Here is a 23,168-nt window from a genome sequence, read left to right on the forward strand (position 1 = left end):
TTTTTTATTTTCACTTCTGATTCTCTAAGGGCACGTTTGGTTCGCAGGACTAGTATAGACATGGAATAGAATAGATATGGATTAGAATAGATAGGGAATATAATGAAAATTTTGATGAAATTCACTTTGTTTGGTTGGACGGAATAGAAAAATAGTAAAAATCGGGAATAGATCATAAATAAAATAAAAAAAGACATATATACCCCCAACTATAAAATCGATCACTGTTCATCTTCTTCGTTGAAGAAGATGAACAGTGCCCATCGGTCTCGATTGCTACAGGGAACCTCAAGCCGTCTCAGGAAGGCCTCGACAGCTCCATCGGAGCCTCTTTTGAATCGGCCGATGAAGCTTCCTTCATCGAGATGGACCCGAGGTTACCTCCATCCAAAAGATTCTACTAGAGATCAAGCTCCCATGATTTCAAGTTCGATTTCCCAACATCACAGGCTCCTCTTACGCTCATTCATGCAGATGAGCTCTTTTCAGGCGGTTATGTCTTGCCCATTTTTGCGGATCCATTGAAGATCGCTACGGCGAGTTGGCTCTGGAAACTCGAGTCCCGATCTCAGCAATGGAAGGGTTTGAAGGGCTGGGGCTGCGAGCCATGGGTTCGTGCTTTGATTCGTCGAGACCCCTGGCTTGCGAGCCATGGGTTCGTGCGGTTGCTCATGTGGAGGTTCGTCGAGGAAGGGCGGCGGTGCGTCTTCGAGGATGGGCGGCAGTTTGTCAGGGGTTTTTGAGGAAGAAAAGCTCGATGCATTTCGTTGTAATAACTCAAGAAATTTGAGGGCATTTTTGGTTTTTCACGCTAATTCCGGATGCTGAATGCCCAATCCGAACATCCTTGGGAGGCACACGAATTCCGTATATAAGCCGGATAGATCTCCCGATCCGAAATAGCTATTCCGCACTCCCGTGAACCAAACGTCGGATTACCTATTCCGTGCGGAATAGTTAATCCGTTCCTGATCGATTCCCGCGAACCAAACATGCCCTAAGGAGTTTTTCTTTTTAATTTTTTATTATATATAATTTTTCAAGTTGGTATAAATATCATGTGCAATGCACGGTCTCTACAACTTCTATATATTAAAGTAATATACGAGGTGACCCGACCAATTAGCCTTAGAACGCTAAATTTCTGAATGGAATTTTCTAGATTTTTTGAGGTTTAAAATTTAAAATAATTTTTTATTTTAAAATTAGAAACAAAATCGAGCAAAATCAATTTTCCATTACAATATTCCATTTTAAAAAGATCGAAAATACCATCAAATGTTTTGAATATCACGGTAATCTCTAAATGAAGGTAATATAAATTTTTTAAACGTAATTTTCTTAGTTTTTTTTAGTTTTAGAATTATTTTTAATAAGCAAATTTATCTTTTCTTTTATTTTTAAAATTTTAAATTATTTAAGATTTTTTATTTTCGGAATTATATTCAATAAAAAAATAATTTCTCGATTTTTTGACTTTTTAAAATTTAAAATTATTTCCACTTATAAAATTAGCAATAAAATCTTCTGAAATTATTTTTGGTTATGATTGGAAATCGAAAAAACCATGACTTTTTTATACTACAATAATCTCCAATTGAAGGCAATATGAATTTTCTAAGTTTTTTATTTTCGGAATTATTTTTAATAAAAAGTATTTTTTAAGGAAATCTCATCATAAAATTCAATTTCTTGATTTCTTCACTTTTTAGAATCTACATAATAGAATGTATTTGAAATAAATGAAAATATTTAATAATCTTGAATTTCTAAAATAAAAATTAATATTTCAGGCATAAATAATAATATCAAAACAAGTATATATTAGTATGTATGCATGCATAATAAGAATATTTTAATATTTGGTTGCGCGGACAACTTTTATTATATATGCATATATATATACATAGTAAGAAAAAGTATGTATGAATTATATGTTATTATAGAAATCCATTTTAAAAAATAGATGAGACAATATTTTATACATATATATAAATTATATTTTATTTTCATAAAATAAATCATATTATATTTTATCTAAATTTTGTATGATAATTACAAACATGAATTACCGTACACATAAACATGGGCCGACTTTTTTGAAAAGTGGGCCTATTCAACTCTCAAAACACGTCTACAACTGGAGTTAGCTCTCGAAACGTATATCTATCCTTAGATGCAAGTGAGTTAATTAAATTATTGTTCTTTTTCTATTTTATTTTTCTCTATCTTTTTACTTTTTTTCCTCATATTGTTTTTCAATATTGGTGATGTGAGTTTTGTCTCCCAAAAGGTACAACTACCCTATACATAAACTTTTTGAAAGTAAGATCGTTTATCGCAAAATTTGAAGTTAATTGTTTATTTTATTATTTTTGTTTCACTTTTGATTCTCGAATGAATTTTTTTGCTTTTATTCTCATATTTTTTTTTCAAAATAGGCGATGTGAGTTTCGTCTCTCGAAAGGTATTGCTACCCGCTCTCAGAAAGTAAGATCGTTTACTACTAAACTTGAAGTTATTTGTTTATTTTATTTTTTGTTTCACATTTAATTCTCGAAGGAATTTTTCTTTTTAATTTTTAATTATAATTTCTTTTTACATTGATGAAACTATCTCGTGCAACGCACGACCTACGGGACTAGTTGTTTATAATTGTAGTTATTTTGTTGTTCTTCTTCGCCATCTTATTATAAGATAAAGTCACTTAAGAATATCTCGGCCATAACACTACATACCATACAAACAGAACTGGGGGTTGAACAATAAAAGATAGAAATAAAAATACAAAAAGAATTCCGAAAGATTGTTTTGGGTACTGCAAAATAAAAGATAGGATTATCTCCAGGAGACCTAGGATCACACTTGGGGATGGAAGGTTCTCAAGATCACGATCGGCAGCACGAACTCTATTGCCTTTAAGTCTGGGTGAATCTGCTATACTGAACAGCACTCACCCCATTGCCTTTATATCCCTTTCTCAAGGGAGCTCGTACCGCATCTTTTTATGTTCTGGGCTCTCCTTGAAAGGGCAATCAACGGGACCTGCTCTGACATCACTGATTGCAGCAGTAGCATCCAGATGACCACATCGCATCATTTCCTGAGTTGTTATTAGGCTGCTGCTTCCAGCCACTGAATTCCCCGTGTGAGATAACTGACATCTTGGACAGACACTAATCTGTAAATGGACTCCGATGGCCTTAATAGTCCAACGAGTATCACAGTCAAGATCCAGCTGGACCTTAGTGTACCTGCGACCCGAGACTCCCATGATATCAGAGGGTGTCAAGTGAAACATGAAAGTGTGATCTTCAGATGGGAGTGGACATTCAGGGAACACCCTTTCAAGGTAATCAGTCAGGTTCAGTTTGCTGGCCTTATCAGTGAGAGTAAATGAGGGGCACTCTACATCCAGTGTGGGACCAGTGTTGGGTGTGTACACAATGCCAAGGGTGATCAGTTTCAGCTTACAATCATTGCAAGGAGGCAATTGGAAAGATATCGAAGGACTGACACTTTGATACTGGAACCACTCCGGGATGTCGCTCCCTGGTATAACGAACCGGCCTCCCTCCCAGTTCTGTAAGAAGTAGACCAACTGGTTAGAAATGAGATATTAGAATCAGATGTTCGAATAATGGAAAACCATAACTTACACACACAACGTGAGGGAGGGGGGGGGGGGGGGGAGGGGGGGGGGGGGGGGGGGGGGGGGGGGGGGGGGGGGGGGGGGGGGGGGGGGGTGGCGGCGTAGAGAGAGGGAAAGACAGCATGAACCTTCACGAGAAACTCTTTAAACTCGGTTGACAGATTCTTGCAACCATCGAATCTTATTGATCCACCTGCTTTCCAGCTATCTAAGCCAAAAATCTCCACCAGCTTGGAGCAATTCATGAGACCCAACATCTCTGTATTACGACATGTTGACAGAGATATTCTCTCTAGAGATATGCAATTATTTGCATTTAGAATGCTCAAACTCAGGGGCATATCTGGAATGAATGCAAGCTTAGTGCAACTTTCCATATTAATGCTCAAGAGCTTAGGAAGACGACTGATGGCAGCTGGTAAGCGAGAAAAATCGTTTCGACTGAGGTCCAAAGAACTAAGGGATCGCAAGCTCCCAAATTGCTCTGGAATAGCATCATCTGAAAGATTGCAGTCCCTTAAACTTAGCTCGGTTAACGAGATTAAGCCTGATAATGTAGTGGTCAGCTGGTTGCTTCGGTTGGGCACTTTTCTTTCTGATATCCATGACCAAACGAGTGAAGAAACGGGGCCAGAGGTCGACATCTTATCACAGCCACTGAGTGACAACAATTTCAGTTTCTTCAAGCTTACCATGCTCGGAGGAAGTTGTGTTATAGCCGTTTCATCAGCAAAAAGCACTGACAAAGAGTACAAATCTCCAAGGTCATCTGGTAATCTGTCTATACTCGAACAACCAGAGATGTCTAGGGTTTGGAGGGACTTCACCCTACAGATGCTACCAGGAAGACATCGGAGCTTTCTGCAGTCTCGCAGATTCACTGCAACAAGTCTCTTGAGATATCCGATTGATTGGTCAACAGACTTCAGCTCAGAACAGTCCTCGAGAATAAGTTCTTCAAGACTAGGAAGATTTGAGAAGTCAGGGGTCTTTGTCAAGAAGGGTGAGTGACTGAGATTAAGGACCTTCAAGTTCCTTAAGAGCTGAAATATGGAGAAGAAAACGATTACACAAGTATCTCACTGTTTGAATAAATGAACTTTATGCGAAAAAGACGAGTGTCAACATACTTTTGTGGCTTTCCAAGTTGCTTGTAGTTTGCTATATTGCATATCAATACCAACCAGGTTTCCCATATAGAATCCATCTGGTATGAAGTTCAAAGGAAATCTATGCCAGCGCAACCATCTCAGCTCTTTAGGTAGAAGCCCGTAGTCCCCATGAACATGTAAGCAGTCTAGCCAGAGTAGTCTCAATCGGCTCATCTTCGCTAAAGCTTCTGTACCTATCTGTACTTCACTAAAGACTGGCGAATCCAGTTTAAGTCCTTCAACTTGATGGGTTCCCTAATATAGTTCCCCCACGTTAATTCAGGGTTCATCGCAGTAAAAATAGTGTTAGAAAAAAGGTTATATATATAACCGAAAAAAGGAAAAAAAAAATATACATCAAAAGCATAAATTAGTCATTCTAGTTTTTCTGACTTCTTATGGCTCAAATAATTTTAGAGGGTGATCCATTTCGTAATTGCTTTCACTTTTGCGTCTTTCAATTTCTTGAACCTGAAGCACTTCGATTTGATTTATCAGTTAACAAAATTTTGCTCCACACTATATCTATATTCATCTGAGTTACTTCAAAAACAGGTCTTGGTTCAGGGCATTACACCAACTTGCGCATGATATCTCATTATGTGTGCTAATCCACTTATGATCTTTTGTATAGATTAGTGCTTCGTCAAATTGGCATCAACACCAAGAGAATAAAAGATTATCAAACACTCACTAGATGGTTTTGTAGAGTGGTGAGGACATCGCTCTGAGACCATAACCTGCTACGATTTCCAGGATTCCTGGGAGATTCTTTGCATACAATTTCTCTTCCCATGTCCCGAATCAAATCATGCATCTCCAATTGATTCCCTCTGTTAATTTTCACAAGACACCTGTTAATGAGGATACTTAGTCCTATTTCTGCACTTAAACTGCAGCCGTTCAAAATCTTGATAACGTAATCTTTATCATGACCGACAAAGAAGCAAGCAATATCGAGGAATAAATCCTTCTCATTGTCATCACTGAGAGCATCAAAACTTAATTTGAGTTGACTTTGTACACGAGCAGGGGGAGCTCTTTTCAGTTTGGCAAGTGCACTTCTCCATTCCTCCACACTTCGATCAAGTAGCAAAGAACCCAACACCTCGAGAACTAGTGGCAACCCCTGACAGTACTCAATGATGGTCTTAGATAGTTTAACGTATTCTTCTTTGGGATGGAGGTTTCTAAAGGCATGCCAACTGAAGAGCTGAAGAGATTCAGTATCATTCAGCTTCTCAAGCATATATTCATAATCCACCTTAATTTCCTTCAGCAAATCGAGGTCTCTAGTCGTTATGATGATTCTACTGCCAGAACCAAACCATTCACGCTCTCTTGCAAGTGCTCTCAGTTGTTCTGTATCGCTCAGATCATCAAGAACAATAAGTACCCTCCTGCTGCACAACCTCTCCTTGATGACATTAATTCCCCTATATATATTGTCAAGCTTTATCTTCCTTTGCTTAGTAATGTCCCGGAGAAGCTGCTCTTGTAAAAGAACTAGACCATTAGGTTGCTTGCAACTAATTTCTCTGGCATTGGCAATAAAACTTGCAGCCTCGAAGTTGCGAAAGAGCTGGTTATATACCGCTTTGGCTAGAGTGGTCTTACCAATTCCTCCAATCCCGCTGATTCCAACAAACAGAACACCTCTAGAGCCGAGATGGAGCCTTTCACTTATAAGATCTAGACGAGGATCGAGCCCGACTGGGTATATTGCGACATCTAGAAGTGTATTCTTCAATTCGTTCCAAATTCGGCAAGCAATATCTCTGACAATTTTTGCCTCCTTCCTGAATATCATTCCAAAACCGGAATACCCTTTATCATCTGAGTTTCAAAAGATTACTAACCACTACCTTAAACTTGATAAAATAAATAAATAAATAGAGAAAAAAATATGACATAAACCTTATGTACTCCTTTTTTTGGGACTAAAGTATGGATCGCAATTGCAAAATAAAAAAAGAAAAAGGTTGATGGTGAATATTTTGGCAAGACAAAGGAACAGAAAGAACAATCAACCCATCATCTGTATAGGACTAGAGTAAGTTACCCATTTGCCAAATTTGTCATATCCCAGCCTGATAATTTTCCGGCTTCAGTCAAAGCAGCCCTCCATCGAGCAACAACCTCCTTTTCCTCGTCTGACGCAGCCTTCGATTCATGCTCCATAAATGCTTTCTCAAAACTCCCGGACTGTCTTCTCACGTTGGAAGGATCGATGTCATAAAATACAGGAAGAACTATCTGCCCAATGGAGTTCATGCATTCCAATATCTCCACTAGTTCCTGGAGACACCATCTTGAACTGGCATAGCTTCCTGAGAAGACGATCACGGACATCCTAGAGCTCCTGATGGCCTCTGTGAGTTGGGATGATACGTCCTCTCCTCTGGGAAGTTTGGTGTCATCCATGAATACGTTGACACCGTTTTCTTTCAGGGAGTAATAGAGGTGGCTGGTAAAGTTCCTGCGAGTGTCCTCACCTCTGAAGCTGAGGAACACATCGTATCTCCATCTCTGCTGGGCAAAATCTGCGAATTCAGTGGACATGGTGAAAGGAAAAGCTCAGAGATTCTTGAGGCCTAGCTGTACAATTATCATCTCTGCTTGATATTGAATCAAGAATCTTTTCCTACTGCGCCAAGTCAATGTCAAAGTCAATAAGCCATTGCCGACCAATTCACAGTGCGATGCACGGGGAGTAAAGTTTTAAACAATAATTTTTTTTATTTCGTCTATTTTTATTAATGTTATATTGTCCAAAAGTACATTGACTTATAATTATAATCGTAAAATACATGTACAAATTCAATGATATATCTAAAGTTCCTATGAATCAGTGATGATATAAACACATTAATACATCAAACTAAAAATTTAAAATATGATTATCGCAAAAAAGATATTTCTAATAAAAAAAACTTTCAAGGAGATGGTGATACAAATATAATCTAATATCTAAATAAGAAAACATATTTTTCTTAAAGACTCTATTACCTAATCAATATTTATTTTTTTATTTAATATATAAACATATGTACCCTACTACCTAACCATTTGGAAATTTTTTTTTTAATTATGAAGAAAGAACAGAGAAATGAGTTGTAGAATATTTTATTGTACAATTCCAATCCTTCCACAATATGACACATGACGAAAGTAGAGTTCCCCTCATAAACCCTCCTTTGTGGAACTCTTCTTTAGCTTAACTAGTCGATTGGGTCCATGTATGAGCGGGCTAGAATTGTTCAATAACTCACAAAATTACTATTATAAATTCTTTCGTTAGAACCTCTATAAAAGTGAATTTTTGTTGTTCATATACAGTATTTTATGCATGCAATATGTTATCTTGATACTTTGCGCAATCTAAGTACTTAACCTACTATCAAAATATATTGTTTCTCTTATTCGAAAAATCTCTCAATGAATATATTTTATTTGATTCATACAACAAAAAAAGTAACAAAAAAATAATAACAAATTTTATGTATTACTGCACGACTCTATATTATCTAAATAATAAAATTCAATATATTGTAAGCTTAAATATATATATATATATATATATATATATTATTTAAGAATTGTTTTTGGTTTAATAAAACTTTTCATCTGTTCAAGTCTTTTTTACTTCTAACATTGAGATGGCAATATGACCTCGCACCAAGTATTACATCTCTATTGATGGTGACTCAAATAGTTTTGCAACCAAAAGTATTTTTCGTCCTAAGTGGCACATTCTGATATTTATATTGATGTATAGATATCTATTTTTAATAGTTACTAGTCCTTGATTTGAATATTCTCATATTGTCACTTGCCACGGTTTATGTGGCTATAATTCTTATAGTCTTTGGTTAATTACCAGTCTTGTTATAATTCTTTTATTGGATTTCTCAGGAGGCACTCTCTTAGATCGAACGAGTCAATTCAGAAGTGCTTATTGGAACTACATTATATTTGTTCTTTTGGATGGTCGAACATCTAATCGAAATTTATAAATTGCACGATTCACATTTTCAGGATTACTGTTAAGGACCTCCCTGATGAAATTTGCTTTTGGTAATACATGGCACTGTACTTACTAGCTAGCTAAAAAAATTAAATGATCTGATTATCGTCGGAAAATTTTATTGAAGCGGGGCGAGAGGGGATTGAGGAAATCACAAGTTTCATTTCGACTGGAAAATGACTCTCTTTCTCTCTCTAAGCCTTTTTTCTCTTCTGAGGAAGAAGAAAGAGGAAAAAAAAAAAAGAGAGTGAAAAATCATCCTCCGCCGGAGATGTTGACAATCGTAGGTGTGGACAGGAGAAAGTCCGACGGAGAAGAAAATTGAGAGAAGCTTCTTGGTTAGTTTTCAGTAATGATTGGAAGGCAGGTGAAATTGAGATTTGTTTGGGCGGGGGGGGGGGGGGGGGGGGGGCGGCGGCGCGGCGTGGGGCGCTGGAGCGATTGTAGAAGAGGGAGGCTTATGTGGGACAAAAAGATGCGAGGGTCAAACTTGGGCCAGGGGAGGTGGGTTGAGCTTGAGATTTTTACGGGGGCTTCCATGGTTCAACGGGGGCTTCCATGGTTCAAGGGCTTCTTCTTTCTTTCTCTTCGAGCCGATATCTGGATGGTCCAGGTCCACTGGGAGAAGGAGGTGGGAAATGGTTGGCATTCTTGGGCTGACAGCTAGGCCCATAATAGGGGTTGTGGAGTGAGTTGTTTTTGTGTCGTGACATTGAAGACTCCGTTTAGTAGTGGGGTTTCCTCAGAAGGGTCGTACGAGGTAGAAGTTTCGCGGAATAGCGGGAAGGACCGAAGGAATGCCCGCCAAGCGCCTGCAGCCTTCGATTCAAGCTCCATAAATGCTTTCTCAAAACTCCCGGACTGTCTTCTCACGTTGGAAGGATCGATGTCATAAAATACAGGAAGAACTATCTGCCCAATGGAGTTCATGCATTCCAATATCTCCCCTAGTTCCTGGAGACACCATCTTGAACTGGCATAGCTTCCTGAGAAGACAATCACGGACATCCTAGAGTTCCTGATGGCCTCTGTGAGTTGGGATGATATGTCCTTTCCTCTGGGAAGTTCGGTATCATCCATGAATACGTTGAAACCGTATTCTTCCAGGGGGTAATAGAGGTGGCTGGTAAAGTTCCTGCGAGTGTCCTCACCTCTGAAGCTGAGGAACACATCGTATCTCCATCTCTGCTGGGCAAAATCTGCGAATTCAGTGGACATGGTGAAAGGAAAAGCTCAGAGATTCTTGAGGCCTAGCTGTACAATTATCATCTCTTCTTGATATTGAACCAAGAATCTTTTTCCTACTGCGCCAAGTCGACGTCAAAGTCAAAAAGCCATTGCCGACAAATTCTCAGTTGCTTCCCAGCAATGCAGAAATAGTAGATAATTCACCGTGCCATGCACGGGTCTAAAGTTTTTAAAGAATATATTTTTTTTCATCTATTTTGGTTAATGTTATATTGTCCAATAGTACATTGACTTATAATTATAATTGTAAAATACATGTACAAATTCAATGATATAGTTAAAGTTCCTATGAATCAATGATGATATAAACACATTAATACATCAAACTAAAAATTTAAAATATGATTATCGCAAAAAAGATAATTCTACTTAAAAAAACTTTCATAGAGATGGTGATACAAATATATATCTAATATGTAAATAAGAAAACATATTTTTCTTAAAGACTCTATTACCTAATCAATAATTTTTTTTATTTAACATATAAACATATGTACCCTACTGCCTAATCATTTGGAAAAGATTTTTTCTTTATTTTTTAATTATGAAGAAAGAAAAGAGAAATGAGTTGTTGAATATTTTATTGCACAATTCGAATCCTTCCACAATATGACACATGACTAAAGTAGAGTTTTGATAAGGGCATATTATACTCATATTTTATTGTGCAATTCATATTAAATTATTATTAATTTTATAGAAATTATAAGAAGTTGGGGCTTAATTATGTGTAATTTGATATTGTAGGTCTTTGAGGACTTAGATGGAATTACGAGCAATATTGAGGAGTTTTACGCAATTTGGAGCCAACCTATATCTTTCGGAAATCTTTTTTATTTTGGATATAAATACTCCTTATAACAATATTAGGAAACTAGGGGGAGCCATCTTTCACCATTCTTTTAACCTAGAGAGTTTTTGGAGAGAGTCTTGTCTGGAGTCGTCACTTGAATCAATTAATTTGAAGCGAAGAATTATGGAAGAGACTATTCCTTAAAGGAATTGTTGGGTTTTTGTTTTAGAATTCAATATTTTGAGTTTACTGCTGAATATGAATTTCATTGCAATGACTCATTTGAATTATAATTGTGTTTTCAATTCCATGATATTCTAAACTTCTCTTGTGGAAATATGATGAAACCCTAGGTAGCTAATATGATGATTGCAGCCATGTTATAGGATTAATAGATGTGTGGATGATTCATGATTGCAATTCCTATAATTTCAATTATAATTCTTAATTGGTTATAATTGTTAGAAACACTAATGATACGGGAGTTGCTATAGGGTTTGTTAGGATTTCTTAATTAGACTAATTAGTTAAATGCAGAAGTTGCGTTAATTAGTTTAATTAGAGATTATCCAAGGATTAATGCAATGTTTCTAGTTAGTTATTCGCTAAGACATTATGGATAATTAATTTAGGGCATTAGGCAATCATAGCATAGGAAAGGTGTATGATTGTAATTTAGAGTCCACTATTAATTAGATATGCGGGAGCAAATTAATTAATTAGGGGTTTAAGATTTTAATTTTAAAGGCTTGATAAACTCACTTGAATGACCAGATAGCTATTAATCTATATAACATGATGGTAATCTGATTAGTAAAACTAGAGTGAATTCTGTTTTTCTCACTTTCAATTGATATATTTTCATATAATTCTCTTTTTGCTCTTTGTGACGATTTAGGTTGATTAGTTGTTAATTAGTTAATTCTCTCAATTTGATTGCCTAGATAATAATAGAATCTAATATAGGTTTAGTACTTAATTAATCCTCGTGGGATCGACACTTTATTCATCACTATATTACTTGATCTGACCCAGTGCACTTGTTGGTAGAATTCGCACTTATCTTTATATATATTCTCAGCTGATCAAGTTTTTGGCGCCGTTGCCGGGGAATTAACTTAATATTAGGCCATCTTTAGTTCTATTGTTAATTTAGGTGCATTTTACTGTGTGTCTGTTTCTTGTTCTCTTTGCAGGTATTATATGCGCAGGAGTAGAAGTGTTGAACTTCTACCATTAGATCCTGAGACAGAGCGCACCTTGCGCCAGTTGAGAAGAGAGAACAGAAGCAGGAAAGAATTGCAGGCAGTTGAGATGGCAGACGATGACATCAACCGACAGGTACAGAGTGCTACCAGAGCACTTCGAGACTATGCAGTACCTACTATTATGGGTTCTGCGATCAAAAGGCCCACTATTCTGACTAATAACTTTGAACTGAAGCCGACACTCATCCAGATGGTTCAATCAAATCAGTTTGGAGGATATCCCAACGAGAGTCCTGATGAGCATATTGCAGGATTCCTCCAATACTATAACACGATAAAGATGAATAATGTCACTGATGATGTTATTAGATTATGGCTTTTTCCTTTCTCGCTTATTGATAAAGCGAGAGCCTAGTTCAATTCACTGCCATAAGAGTCCATCACCACCTGAGCCGACCTCTCATCTAAGTTTCTCAGGAGATTTTTCCCACCAACTAGGACTGCAAGATTGAGGAACGAAATCACTAATTTCACCAAGTTCAGTGGTGAATCACTTTATGAGGTATGTGAGAGATTCAAGGAGGCAATCAGAAAGTGCCCACATCACGGATTGCCAGATAATCTCCTAATTGAGGTCTTCTATCTTAGCCTGGATGAGACATTGAGGTCTCTAGTAGATGTTGTAGCTGGAGGCGCACTAATGGGTAAGAATTATGATGAAGCAAGTGTTTTAATAGAAGAGATGGCCTCGGTACACATAATTGGCAGAATGAGAGAAGCAAATCAAGAGTGGCATCAGTCAATGACATGGACACTATTGCTAATTTGACAGCCCATATTTCAGCTCTCACTACCCAGGTAAGTAAACTCACCTCAACACATTCTTTTAATACTAATCGAGGTTGCTTTTTGTGAGTTGTGTTCAGGACCACATTCGACTCTTGAATGCATGTTTGGAAATCCCTCAGCTTCACTTAATGGAGAGCAAGTGAACTTTGTCAACAACTTCTAACGGGGTAATCAAGGACCTTATTCGAACATTTACAATCCAGGATGGCGTAATCATCCTAATTTCTCATGGAGGAATGAGAATAATGCACTTAAACAGCCACTTGGATTCAAGAAGCAAGGCCCTGCTCAGAATGTTCCACCTCAGCAGAATCAGTCTAGAATGGAAGAGCTCATGTTGAGCTATATGCAAAAGACGAACACCATGCTACAGAATCAACAAGCCACTATTCGAAACCTAGAGGGTCAGATTAGTCAGATTTCTCAACAGTTCAGTAATAGACCATCAAGGTCTTTACCCAGCAACATTGAGGAGAACCCAAAGGGTGTCAATGTTATAATGCTGAGGAATGGCAAGGAATTGGACACAGTCAACAGAAAAGCTCAAACCTAGGAAGAGAGTCCAGAAAAAGACAAAGGTAAGCAAAAGGTGGAGGAACCAAAGCAGAAGTCACCAGAGGTGAAACCGTTCCACCTATCCCATTTCTAGGAAGATTGAAGCAACAGCAGCTGGACGCTCAATTTGCTAAATTCTTGGATGTCTTTAAAAAGCTACAAATCAACATTCCATTTGCAGAAGCACTCCAGCAAATGCCTTCATATGCCAGATTTATGAAGGATCTGCTCACTGAAAAGAGGAAGATTGATGGGAGTGAGCCTGTGATGCTTACAGGGGAGTGTTCTATGATTCTTCAGAAGGACATCTAACTTACCACGCAAACAAAGAGATTAGGGGAGTTTCACTATCCTTTGCACTATACGGAATTTTCATTTTGAAAAAGTTATTATCGATTCAGGTGCAAGTTTAAATTTAATGCCTCTATCTACTTTAAGGAAACTTGGACTTGGAGAATGCAAGGAAACTCATGTTACCTTACAACTTACTAACTAGAGTATCAAATATCCAAAGGGCATTGTTGAGAATGTCCTGGTGAAGGTAGAAAAATTCATATTTCCAGTTGACTTCATAGTCCTGGAGATGAAGGAGGACAGAGAGGTGCCCATGATCCTTGACAGACCGTTCCTTGCGACAGGTAAAGCATTAATAAATGTCAATCGAGGTAAGCTCACTTTAAGAGTTATGGATGAACAAATAAATTTTAATGTTTATGATGCCATAAAGAAATTTGATGATGGCAAATCATGTTATACTATTGATATTATTGATGAGCTTATCTCTGAGTCTGTGGAGGAGAAAGCAAGTATGGATAAAATGGAATTAGTCCTTAGGGATCTGGATGATTGGAGTGATGATGATGAGCCTGAGGAAGAATATGTGGAGAAGGTGTCAGAAATCAAGGCTCGCTACTAGAGCTGGGCATCAGTGCGACAAAACTAGTGCCATCTTTGACACAGTCCCTGTGCTAGAACTTAAACCCTTGCCAAGCCATTTAAAATATGCTTATCTTGGAATAGATGATACTTTGCCAATAATTATCTCTTCTTCCATGACATGTGATTAGGAGCAACAACTGCTAATCATGCTGAGAGAGAGCACAAGGAGGCAATAGGATGGACTATTACAGATATCAAAGGGATCAGCCCTCTGATTTGCACTCACATGATACTGTTGGAAGCTGAGTGTAAACCCACAGTGCAACCACAGAGAAGACTTAACCCAACTCTCAAAGAGGTAATGAAGAAAGAAGTGCTTAAATTGTTGGATGTAGGTATTATCATCCTATCTCATATAGTAAATGTGTTAGTCCTGTTCAAGTAGTGCCTAAAAAGGGTGGTATGACTGTGGTTAAAAATGAGGTCAATGAATTATTCCCGACTCGTATTGTGACTAGGTGGAGAGTTTGTATAGATTACAGGAAACTAAATGATGCTACCCGTAAAGACCGTTTCCCCTCCCCTTCATTGATCAGATGCTAGAAAAACTTACAGGGCATGATTATTATTATTTTCTAGATGGTTATTCTGGTTACAATCAGATTCATATAGCACCCGAGGACCTGGAGAAAACCACCTTCACTTGTCCCTATGGCACTTTTGCCTTTAGGAGAATGCCCTTCGGTCTCTGTAATGCACCTGCCACTCTCTAGAGGTGCATGATGTCTATATTTTCTGACATGTTAGAGAATTTTATTGAAATATTTGTGGATGATTTCTCTGTTTTTGGGAAGTCATTTGAATCTTGTCTGACAAATTTCGACTGTGTGCTTAATAGATGTAAATAGACTAATCTACTTTTGAATTGGGAGAAATGTCATTTTATGGTAAGAGAGGGAATAGTCTTAGGTCACAAGGGGTTAAAGAAAGGGGATTGAAGTTGATCGAGCAAAAGTGGAGATAATAGAGAAGTTGCCACCACCCACTTCAGCAAAAAGAGTCAGGAGCTTCTTAGGACATGTTGGCTTCTACAGGAGATTTATCAAGGACTTTTCTAAAATCTCTAGACCTCTTTGTAATTTACTTGAAAAATATTCTGCTTTTGTTTTTAATGACAGTTGTTTGCAGGCATTCAATTTATTGATGGAGAAACTCACTTCTGCACCAGTGATCGTTGCACCAATTTGGGAGCTTCCGTTTGAGCTGATGTGTGATGCCAACAACTATGCTGTTAGGAGCAGTACTTGGGCAAAGGAGAGGTAAGATATTTCATGCAATATACTATGCTAGTAGAACTTTAAATGAGGCCCAGAGTAACTATGCTACAACTGAAAAAGAGCTTTTAGCAGTCATATTTGCATGTGACAAGTTCCGGCCTTATCTGATAGGTTCTAAGATCATAGTATACACAGACCATGCTGCCCTGAAATATTTGTTTGCTAAAGCTGATGCTAAACTTAGGGTAATTCGTTGGATTCTACTGCTGCAAGAATTTGACTTGGAAATTAGAGATACGAAGGGAACTGAAAATGTAGTGGCTGATCATTTATCCCGTTTGGAATCTGATTGATTAGATCCACTCATTAATGAAAAGTTCACTGATGAAATATTACATGCAGTAGAAATCCAAGGATTACCCTGGTATGCTGATATAATCAATTACATGGTCAGCAAAATCACACTATATGGTTTGTCATCTCAACAGAAAAAGAAATTTTTGCATGATGTGAAATACTATTTTTGGGACGAACCATATCTGTTTAAATGTTGTGCTGACCAAGTAATTAGACGTTGTGTGCCTGAAACTAAACAGTTTAGCATAATACAACACTGTCATTCTAAGGAAGCAGGAGGCCACTTTGGTGTGGAAAGAACTGCAGCTAAGATCTTATCCTGTGGATTTTATTAGCCTAGAGTATTTCATGATTGCAGGAATTACATTATGCCTTGTGCTCAATGCCAAAGAATTGGCAATATTTCTAGGAGACATGAATTACCACAAAACAATATTCTTGTAATTGAGCTTTTTGATGTGTGGGGAATAGACTTTATGGGTCCTTTTCCCTCTTCTTTTTCAAATAAATATATTCTCGTGGCTGTTGATTATGTTTCAAAATGGGCAGAAGCAGTTGCTCTACAAAGTAATGATGCCAGAGTTGTAATTAAATTTTTGAAAAAGAAAATCTTTTCAAGATTTGGGGTACCTAGAGCCATTATAAGTGATGGGGGATCGCATTTTTGCAATCGGCAGTTTGAAAAATTATTATCAAAATATGGAGTTACTCATAAAATTGCCACCCCTTATCATCCACGGACTTGTGGACAGGTTGAGATGTCCAATAGGGAAATAAAACGTATCTTAAAGAAAACAGTCAATGCATCTAGGAAAGATTGGTCTTTAAAAATTTGATGATGCATTGTGGGCTTACAAGACAACTTTCAAAACCCCTATAGGAATGTCCCCATACAAGATTGTCTATGATAAATCATGTCACCTACCAGTAGAGCTTGAGCACAAATCATACTGAGCCATAAAATACCTTAACTTTGATTTACAAGCTGCAGGTGAAAAGATGTTGCTCCAGTTGAATCAGATGGCTGAGATGAGAGAGGAAGCATATGAAAATGCTAGGATATTCAAGGAGCGAGCCAAGCGATGGTATGATAGGAACATCATAAAGCGAGAATTTTTGCCTGGTCAGAAAGTCCTATTATACAACTCTCACCTGAAGTTGTTCCCAGGTAAGTTAAAATCTCAATGGTCTGGACTATTTGTTATTTCTAATGTTTTCCCCTATGGTGCAGTTGAGCTGAAGTTAGAAGATGACTCCACTTTTAAAGTAAACGGTCATCTTCTCAAGCATTACTTTGAAGGGGAAAACATTGATGGTGATGCCCTTATGGTGGATCTAGCAAATTCGGTTGAAGAACTAGAAAAGTCGAACTAGTGACTATAAACTAAGTGCTTCATGGGAAGCAGCCCATGTCTAAGAGCTAAAATCCCTATTGGCTCTCGATTCTTTTGCTTCATTTGTTCTAGTTAAGATGGATTATCTGCTATTTTTTTTCTTTTTGTTGTTTTCTTTTTGTTTTTGAAGCCAGGGTGGATAACAACTGCTGACTCTCTCTATTGCTATACCGGTTGGAACTCCAATTGTTTCAGTTTAATGTTTCGAAACCGGGGAAGTATTAGTATCTCTTTTTCTCTTATGTTCTTTATTTTGATTTTCGTTTTACTGGAGCTACATTAGGAACAGTGAGGACACTATTTAATTTAAGTGTGGGGAATGGAAATACTAAACAGATGGAGTATAAAATTGAATATAGTGTTGATGTCTGAATTCTGTAATTTAATTTGTTATTCATGACATCTAATACATGTCTTTGTTGATAAATGGTTATACTTCCCTGTCACCTTGAACTATAATTGTCCTTAAGTTATCTAACAATTGTTAGGCCAAATTTTTTTTTATTTTTTTTATATTGAAATCTAGAGATTGTACGAAGAATACTGTTGATAGCATTTGTTCAGGAATTGTTTGAAAAAATTGACTCACTTAGGCGCCCTACTCACCACTGTGGTGATTTTTGTACTTAGTTAAAATTAATTAGTCAAATCTTTAGAAATCAAATTTACCTAGTGTTTAGCCCTAGAGTTTGAAGTTTAATAGTCGGTCAAGTCCTTAAGTGAAAAATAAACAGGTATACTTCTAAGCAAAGTTAGTTAGTATATCATCTTTTTAATTGTTCTAATAGCACTTTAACATTTAGTGAAAAAGGTAGAAGAAGCTTTATACTTAGTGATTCCTATAAAAGAAGTCTGAAAAGTGTTAGTGAGCATTCAAAAAAAAAAAGCAAGCATAGCCTTTACTCCAATGACTCGAGAATTGAGTTATGAGTATCCTAACTTGAATGTTAGAGTGAGGAAGAGTTTGTAGGGGTCCCTTTAAAACCCGGTCACTTGGGTGATGAGCCCGGGATGTGCCGACTTAATGAACTCACTATAACGACAAGGGCGGAAAGGCACAAGTTCAAACAAAAATTAGACTTGAAAAAAAAAATTTGCTTAAGAAACAAAAAGGAAAAATTGAATGCAAAAACAAAAAAATGAATTAAGACTTGTAATAAAAAGGAAGAAAACCTAGGGACGAAGCATATACCATATGCTTTCACTACCTTGTTGACTTGCTTAGAGGGATAATTAGAGGGATCATATGCCTGCTCACAGCTGTAAAGTTTAAATGTGTATTTTTCCTTATAGGACTGAGTATTTACTTTTGAAATAGAAATCTTAGGCTAAACGCTTGGATTAAAATTTGCTTTCTCTAGATTAGCTAGTTAATTTCAACTGTAGTACTCTGATCACATGTTTCCAATTTGGTTTGAGTAGTGAGCACCACAAAATAGCGAGTTATAAATTGTGCGATATCAGATGCTTGAATCAATGAATATGAAAATTTGTACTCTCTATGATAGATTTCTTTCCTTGGTCTTATTTATTTTGCTTGAGGACAAGCAAAAGTTCAAGTGTGGGGAAGTTGATAAGGGCATATTATACTCATATTTTATTGTGCAATTCATGTTAAATTATTATTAATTTTATAGAAATTATAAGAAGTTGATGCTTAATCATGTGTAATTTGATATTATAGGTCTTTGAGGACTTAGATGGAATTACGAGCAATATTGAGGAGTTTTGTGCAATTTGGAGCCAGCTTATATCTTTTGAAAATCTTTTTTGTTTTGGATATAAATACTCCTTATAACAAGATTAGGAAACTCTGGGGGAGCCATATTTCACCATTCTTTTAACCTGGAGAGTTTTTGGAGAGAGTCTTGTTTGGAGCCGTCACTTGGATCAATTGATTTGAAGCGAAGAATTGTGAAAGAGACTATTCCTTACAGGAATTGTTGGGTTTTTGTTTTAGAATTCAATATTTTGAGTTTACTATCGAATATGAATTTTATTACAATGACTCATTTGAATTATAATTGTGTTTTCAATTCCATGATGTTCTAAGCTTCTCTTGTGGGAATATAATGAAACCCTAGATAGCTAATATAATGATTGCAGCCATGTTATAGGATTAATAGATGTGTGGATGATTCATGATTGCAATTCCTATAATTTCAATTATAATTCTCAATTGGTTATAATTGTTAGAAACACTATTGATACGGGAGTTGATATAGGGTTTGTTAAGAATTCTTGATTAGACTAATTAGTTAGATGCGGAAGCTGCGTTAATTACTTTAATTAGAGATTATCTATGGATTAATGCAATGTTTCTAGTTAGTTATTCGCTAAAACATTATGGATAATTAATTTAGGGCATTAGGCAATCATAGCACTAGAAGGTGTATGATTGTAATTTAGAGTCTACTATTAATTAGAGATGCGGGAGCTAATTAATTAATTAGGGGTTTAAGACTTTAATTTTAAAGGCTTGATAAACTCACTTGAATGACCATATAGCTATTAATCTATATAACATGATGGCAATCTGATTAGTGAAACTAGGGTGGATTCTGTTTTTTCCACTTTCAATTGATATATTTTCATACAATTCTCTTTCTGCTCTTTGTGACGATTTAGGTTGATTAGTAGTTAATTAGTTATTTCTCTTAATTTGATTGCCTAGATAATAATAAAATCTAATATAGGTTTAGTACCTAATTAATCCTCGTGGGATTGACACTTTATTCATCACTATATTACTTGATCTGACCCAGTGCACTTGCTGGTAGAATTCGCGCTTATCTTTATATATATTCGCAGCGGATCGAGTTTCCCCACGGAACTCTCCTTTGTGGAACTCTTCTTTAGCTTAACTAGTCGATTGGGCCCGTGTATGAGCGGGCTAGAATTGTTCAATAACTTACAAAATTACTATTATAAATTCTTTCGTTAGAACCTCTATAAAAGTGAATTTTCGTTGTTCATATACAGTATTTTATGCATGCGATATGTTATCTTGATACTTTGCGCAATCTAAGTACTTAACCTACTATCAAAATGTATTGTTTCTCTCTTATTCAAAAAATCTCTCGATGAATATATTTTATTTGATTCATACAATGAAAAAAGTAACAAAGAATAATAATACCAAATTTTACGTATTACTGCACGACTCTATATTACCTGAATAATAAAATTCAATATAATGTAAGCGTAAATATATATATTATTTAAGAATTGTTTTTGGTTTAATAAAACTTTTCATCCGTTCAAGTCTTTTTGACTTCTAACATCGAGGTGGCAATGCGACGTCGCACCAAGTGTTACGTCTCTATTGATGGTGACTCAAATAGTTTTGCAACCAAAAGTATTTTTCGTCCTAAGCGGCACATTCTGATATTTATATTGATGTATAGATATCTATTTTTAATAGTTACTAGTCCTTGATTTGAATATTCTCATATTGTCACTTGCCACGGTTTATGTGGCTATAATTCTTATAGTCTTTGGTTAATTACCAGTCTTGTTATAATTCTTTTATGGGATTTCTCAGGAGGCACTCTCTTAGATCGAACGAGTCAATTCAGAAGTGCTTATTGGAACTACATTATATTTGTTCTTTTGGATGGTCGAACATCTAATCGAAATTTATAAATTGCACGATTCACATTTTCAGGATTACTGTTAAGGACCTCCCTGATGAAATTTGCTTTTGGTAATACATGGCACACCTTACTATAGCTAAAAAAATTAAATGATCTGATTATCGTCGGAAAATTTTATTGAAGCGGGGCGAGAGGGGGATTGAGGGAAATCACAAGTTTCATTTCGACTGGAAAATGACTCTCTTTCTCTCTCTAAGCCTTTTTTCTCTTCTGAGGAAGAAAGAAAGAGGAAAAAAAAAGAGAGAGTGAAAAATCATCCTCCGCCGGAGATGTTGACAATCGTAGGTGTGGACAGGGAGAAAGTCCGACGGAGAAGAAAATTGAGAGAAGCTTCGTTGGTTAGTTTCAGTAATGATTGGGAAGGCAGGTGAAATTGAGATTTGTTTGGGGGGGGGGGCGGCGCGGCGTGGGGCGCTGGGAGCGATTGTAGAAGAGGGGAGGCTTATGTGGGACAAAAAGATGCGAGGGTCGAAACTTGGGCCAGGGGGAGGTGGGTTGAGCTTGAGATTTTTACGGGGGCTTCCATGGTTCAAGGGCTTCTTCTTTCTTTCTCTTCGAGCCGATATCTGGATGGTCCAGGTCCACTGGGGAGAAGGAGGTGGGAAATGGGTTGGCATTCTTGGGCTGACAGGCTAGGCCCATAATAGGGGTTGTGAGGAGTGAGTTGTTTTGTGTCGTGACATTGAAGACTCCATTTAGTGTAGTTGGGTTTCCTCAGAAGGGTCGTACGAGGTAGAAGTTTCGTGGAATAGCGGGAAGGACCGAAGGAATGCCCGCCAAGCGCCTGCAGCTGTAACAGAAATCGGAGAGGCGCTCGTATTTAAACTAGACCCACAGTCGATTTGAACCTTCCCATTCCATGTAAAACCCGCCGATGAGAGGATCGTTCACTGCGTGTTCGACTCTGAGGCGATGGAAGGGGAGACCAGCTTGCCTTGGGGAGTGTCTGGAATGTCGGTTTCGAGGATTCGGTGGAACATGGAGCCAATATGTGCTTAGCGTTTTCTTCAGTGTGATGGTCCAACGGGAGTTTGTGGACTTGAACCCATACCGTTGGGATATATATACACGGTAAATATATTAGACAAACTTATCCGCGTGCGTGTGTCTATATATATATATAGTAAATATATTAGGCAGACTTGCCAAGTTTGTCGGACCAAAATATATCGTTGCCAATTTTATAATTCTACCATCTCTTACTGTCAAATTACCTACAAGAAAAACACAATCCAGAAAACAAATCCATAGAAGCAAAATTAGCTACATACCTAAGTATACCCATCATATAATTGGGTTTTCGAACCTATCTCATGGAACTTCTTCCTGCTTCCAACCCCAACACACACACTTGTCTGCCTTCTTCTTGCTGCCCATCTTCCTTGTTCCATGCCAAATCTCTCCCGGTGGCAATCCACCAGCTCTCTTTCTCGTTCTCTCTCTCTCTCTCTAACTCTCTGCTTCTCTTTTGCCCTTCTGTTTTTATTCTTCCTCAAGTTGTTGGCTCGATCTGCCTCCAATCGGGTCCCTTTCCCCCGTCTTCAGCTTGCTTACACGCCATTTACTCGCCTTGACCTCCTTATGTAGCCTTCTCTCTTTCTCGCTCTTTTTCTCTCGCTGCTTCTCTCTCTCTCTCCCCCTCTCTCCCCGCCTTTGTTCTTCCCCTCGAACCCAAATGCCCCAACAGGATAAACTCAATAAATAAATAAAAACAATAAAGAGGCAGTGGAGAAGATAACAGAGAGAAAAGCGCGAATTTGGTGCGGTAAGTTCCACTATTAGGGAGTCAAATTATTTTGTTTCCATTTCTTTATTATTATTATTATTATTATTATTTTTATTTTATTTTATTATTTTCGTTTCAAGCCACCTACATTATAATTATATGCACACACACACATGTATAGATCTATATCTGTCAACGGTGTCAATCAGCAGCAATATATAGATATATATATATATATAATATTTATTTTTTTATTAGAAGAGAGGCTGAGTATAGTACATTAAAATAAAAATCTTAAATATCTAATAAAGGGACACGGGTAGTACCACTGAATATCGAACTTGGGACTTATTGATCACCAAGCGAGAGGTGCGCCACTCCGCTATATTCTCTCTT

General features: G+C 37.2%; 2 protein-coding genes and 1 non-coding gene across 4 annotated transcripts; all 3 read right to left on the reverse strand.

Moving 5' to 3' along the window:
* Nucleotides 1-2,658: 2,658 nt before the first annotated feature.
* LOC116206751 (TMV resistance protein N-like) lies at nt 2,659-7,466 on the reverse strand. 2 transcript variants are annotated; one of them, XM_031539558.1, is made up of 5 exons: nt 6,866-7,466; nt 5,498-6,602; nt 4,783-5,058; nt 4,345-4,695; nt 2,659-3,583 (listed from the first exon to the last, which is right to left on the reverse strand). In XM_031539558.1, the coding sequence occupies exons 1-5, from the start codon at nt 7,363-7,365 to the stop codon at nt 2,981-2,983; spliced, it is 2,835 nt and encodes a 944-aa protein (XP_031395418.1). In that variant the 5' UTR covers nt 7,366-7,466; the 3' UTR covers nt 2,659-2,980. The 2 variants fall into 2 exon arrangements, with proteins under 2 accessions (XP_031395418.1, XP_031395417.1); XM_031539557.1 differs by having other exon boundaries at nt 2,660-3,583; nt 3,781-4,695; nt 6,866-7,464.
* Nucleotides 7,467-9,493: 2,027 nt separating this feature from the next.
* On the reverse strand, nt 9,494-10,282 carry LOC116209032 (TMV resistance protein N-like). The gene has a single exon (XM_031542599.1). It carries the CDS (start codon nt 10,046-10,048, stop codon nt 9,494-9,496), a length of 555 nt encoding a protein of 184 aa, XP_031398459.1. The 5' UTR covers nt 10,049-10,282.
* A 2,302-nt stretch (nt 10,283-12,584) lies between these two features.
* LOC116209729 lies at nt 12,585-12,691 on the reverse strand. The gene has a single exon (XR_004157321.1). It is a non-coding gene; the product is annotated as a small nucleolar RNA R71 (small nucleolar RNA).
* Between the last annotated feature and the right edge of the window lie 10,477 nt (nt 12,692-23,168).

Source organism: Punica granatum, chromosome 5 (assembly GCF_007655135.1).
Source record: "Punica granatum isolate Tunisia-2019 chromosome 5, ASM765513v2, whole genome shotgun sequence".
In the NCBI taxonomy this organism is placed as follows: Eukaryota; Viridiplantae; Streptophyta; class Magnoliopsida; order Myrtales; family Lythraceae; genus Punica; species Punica granatum.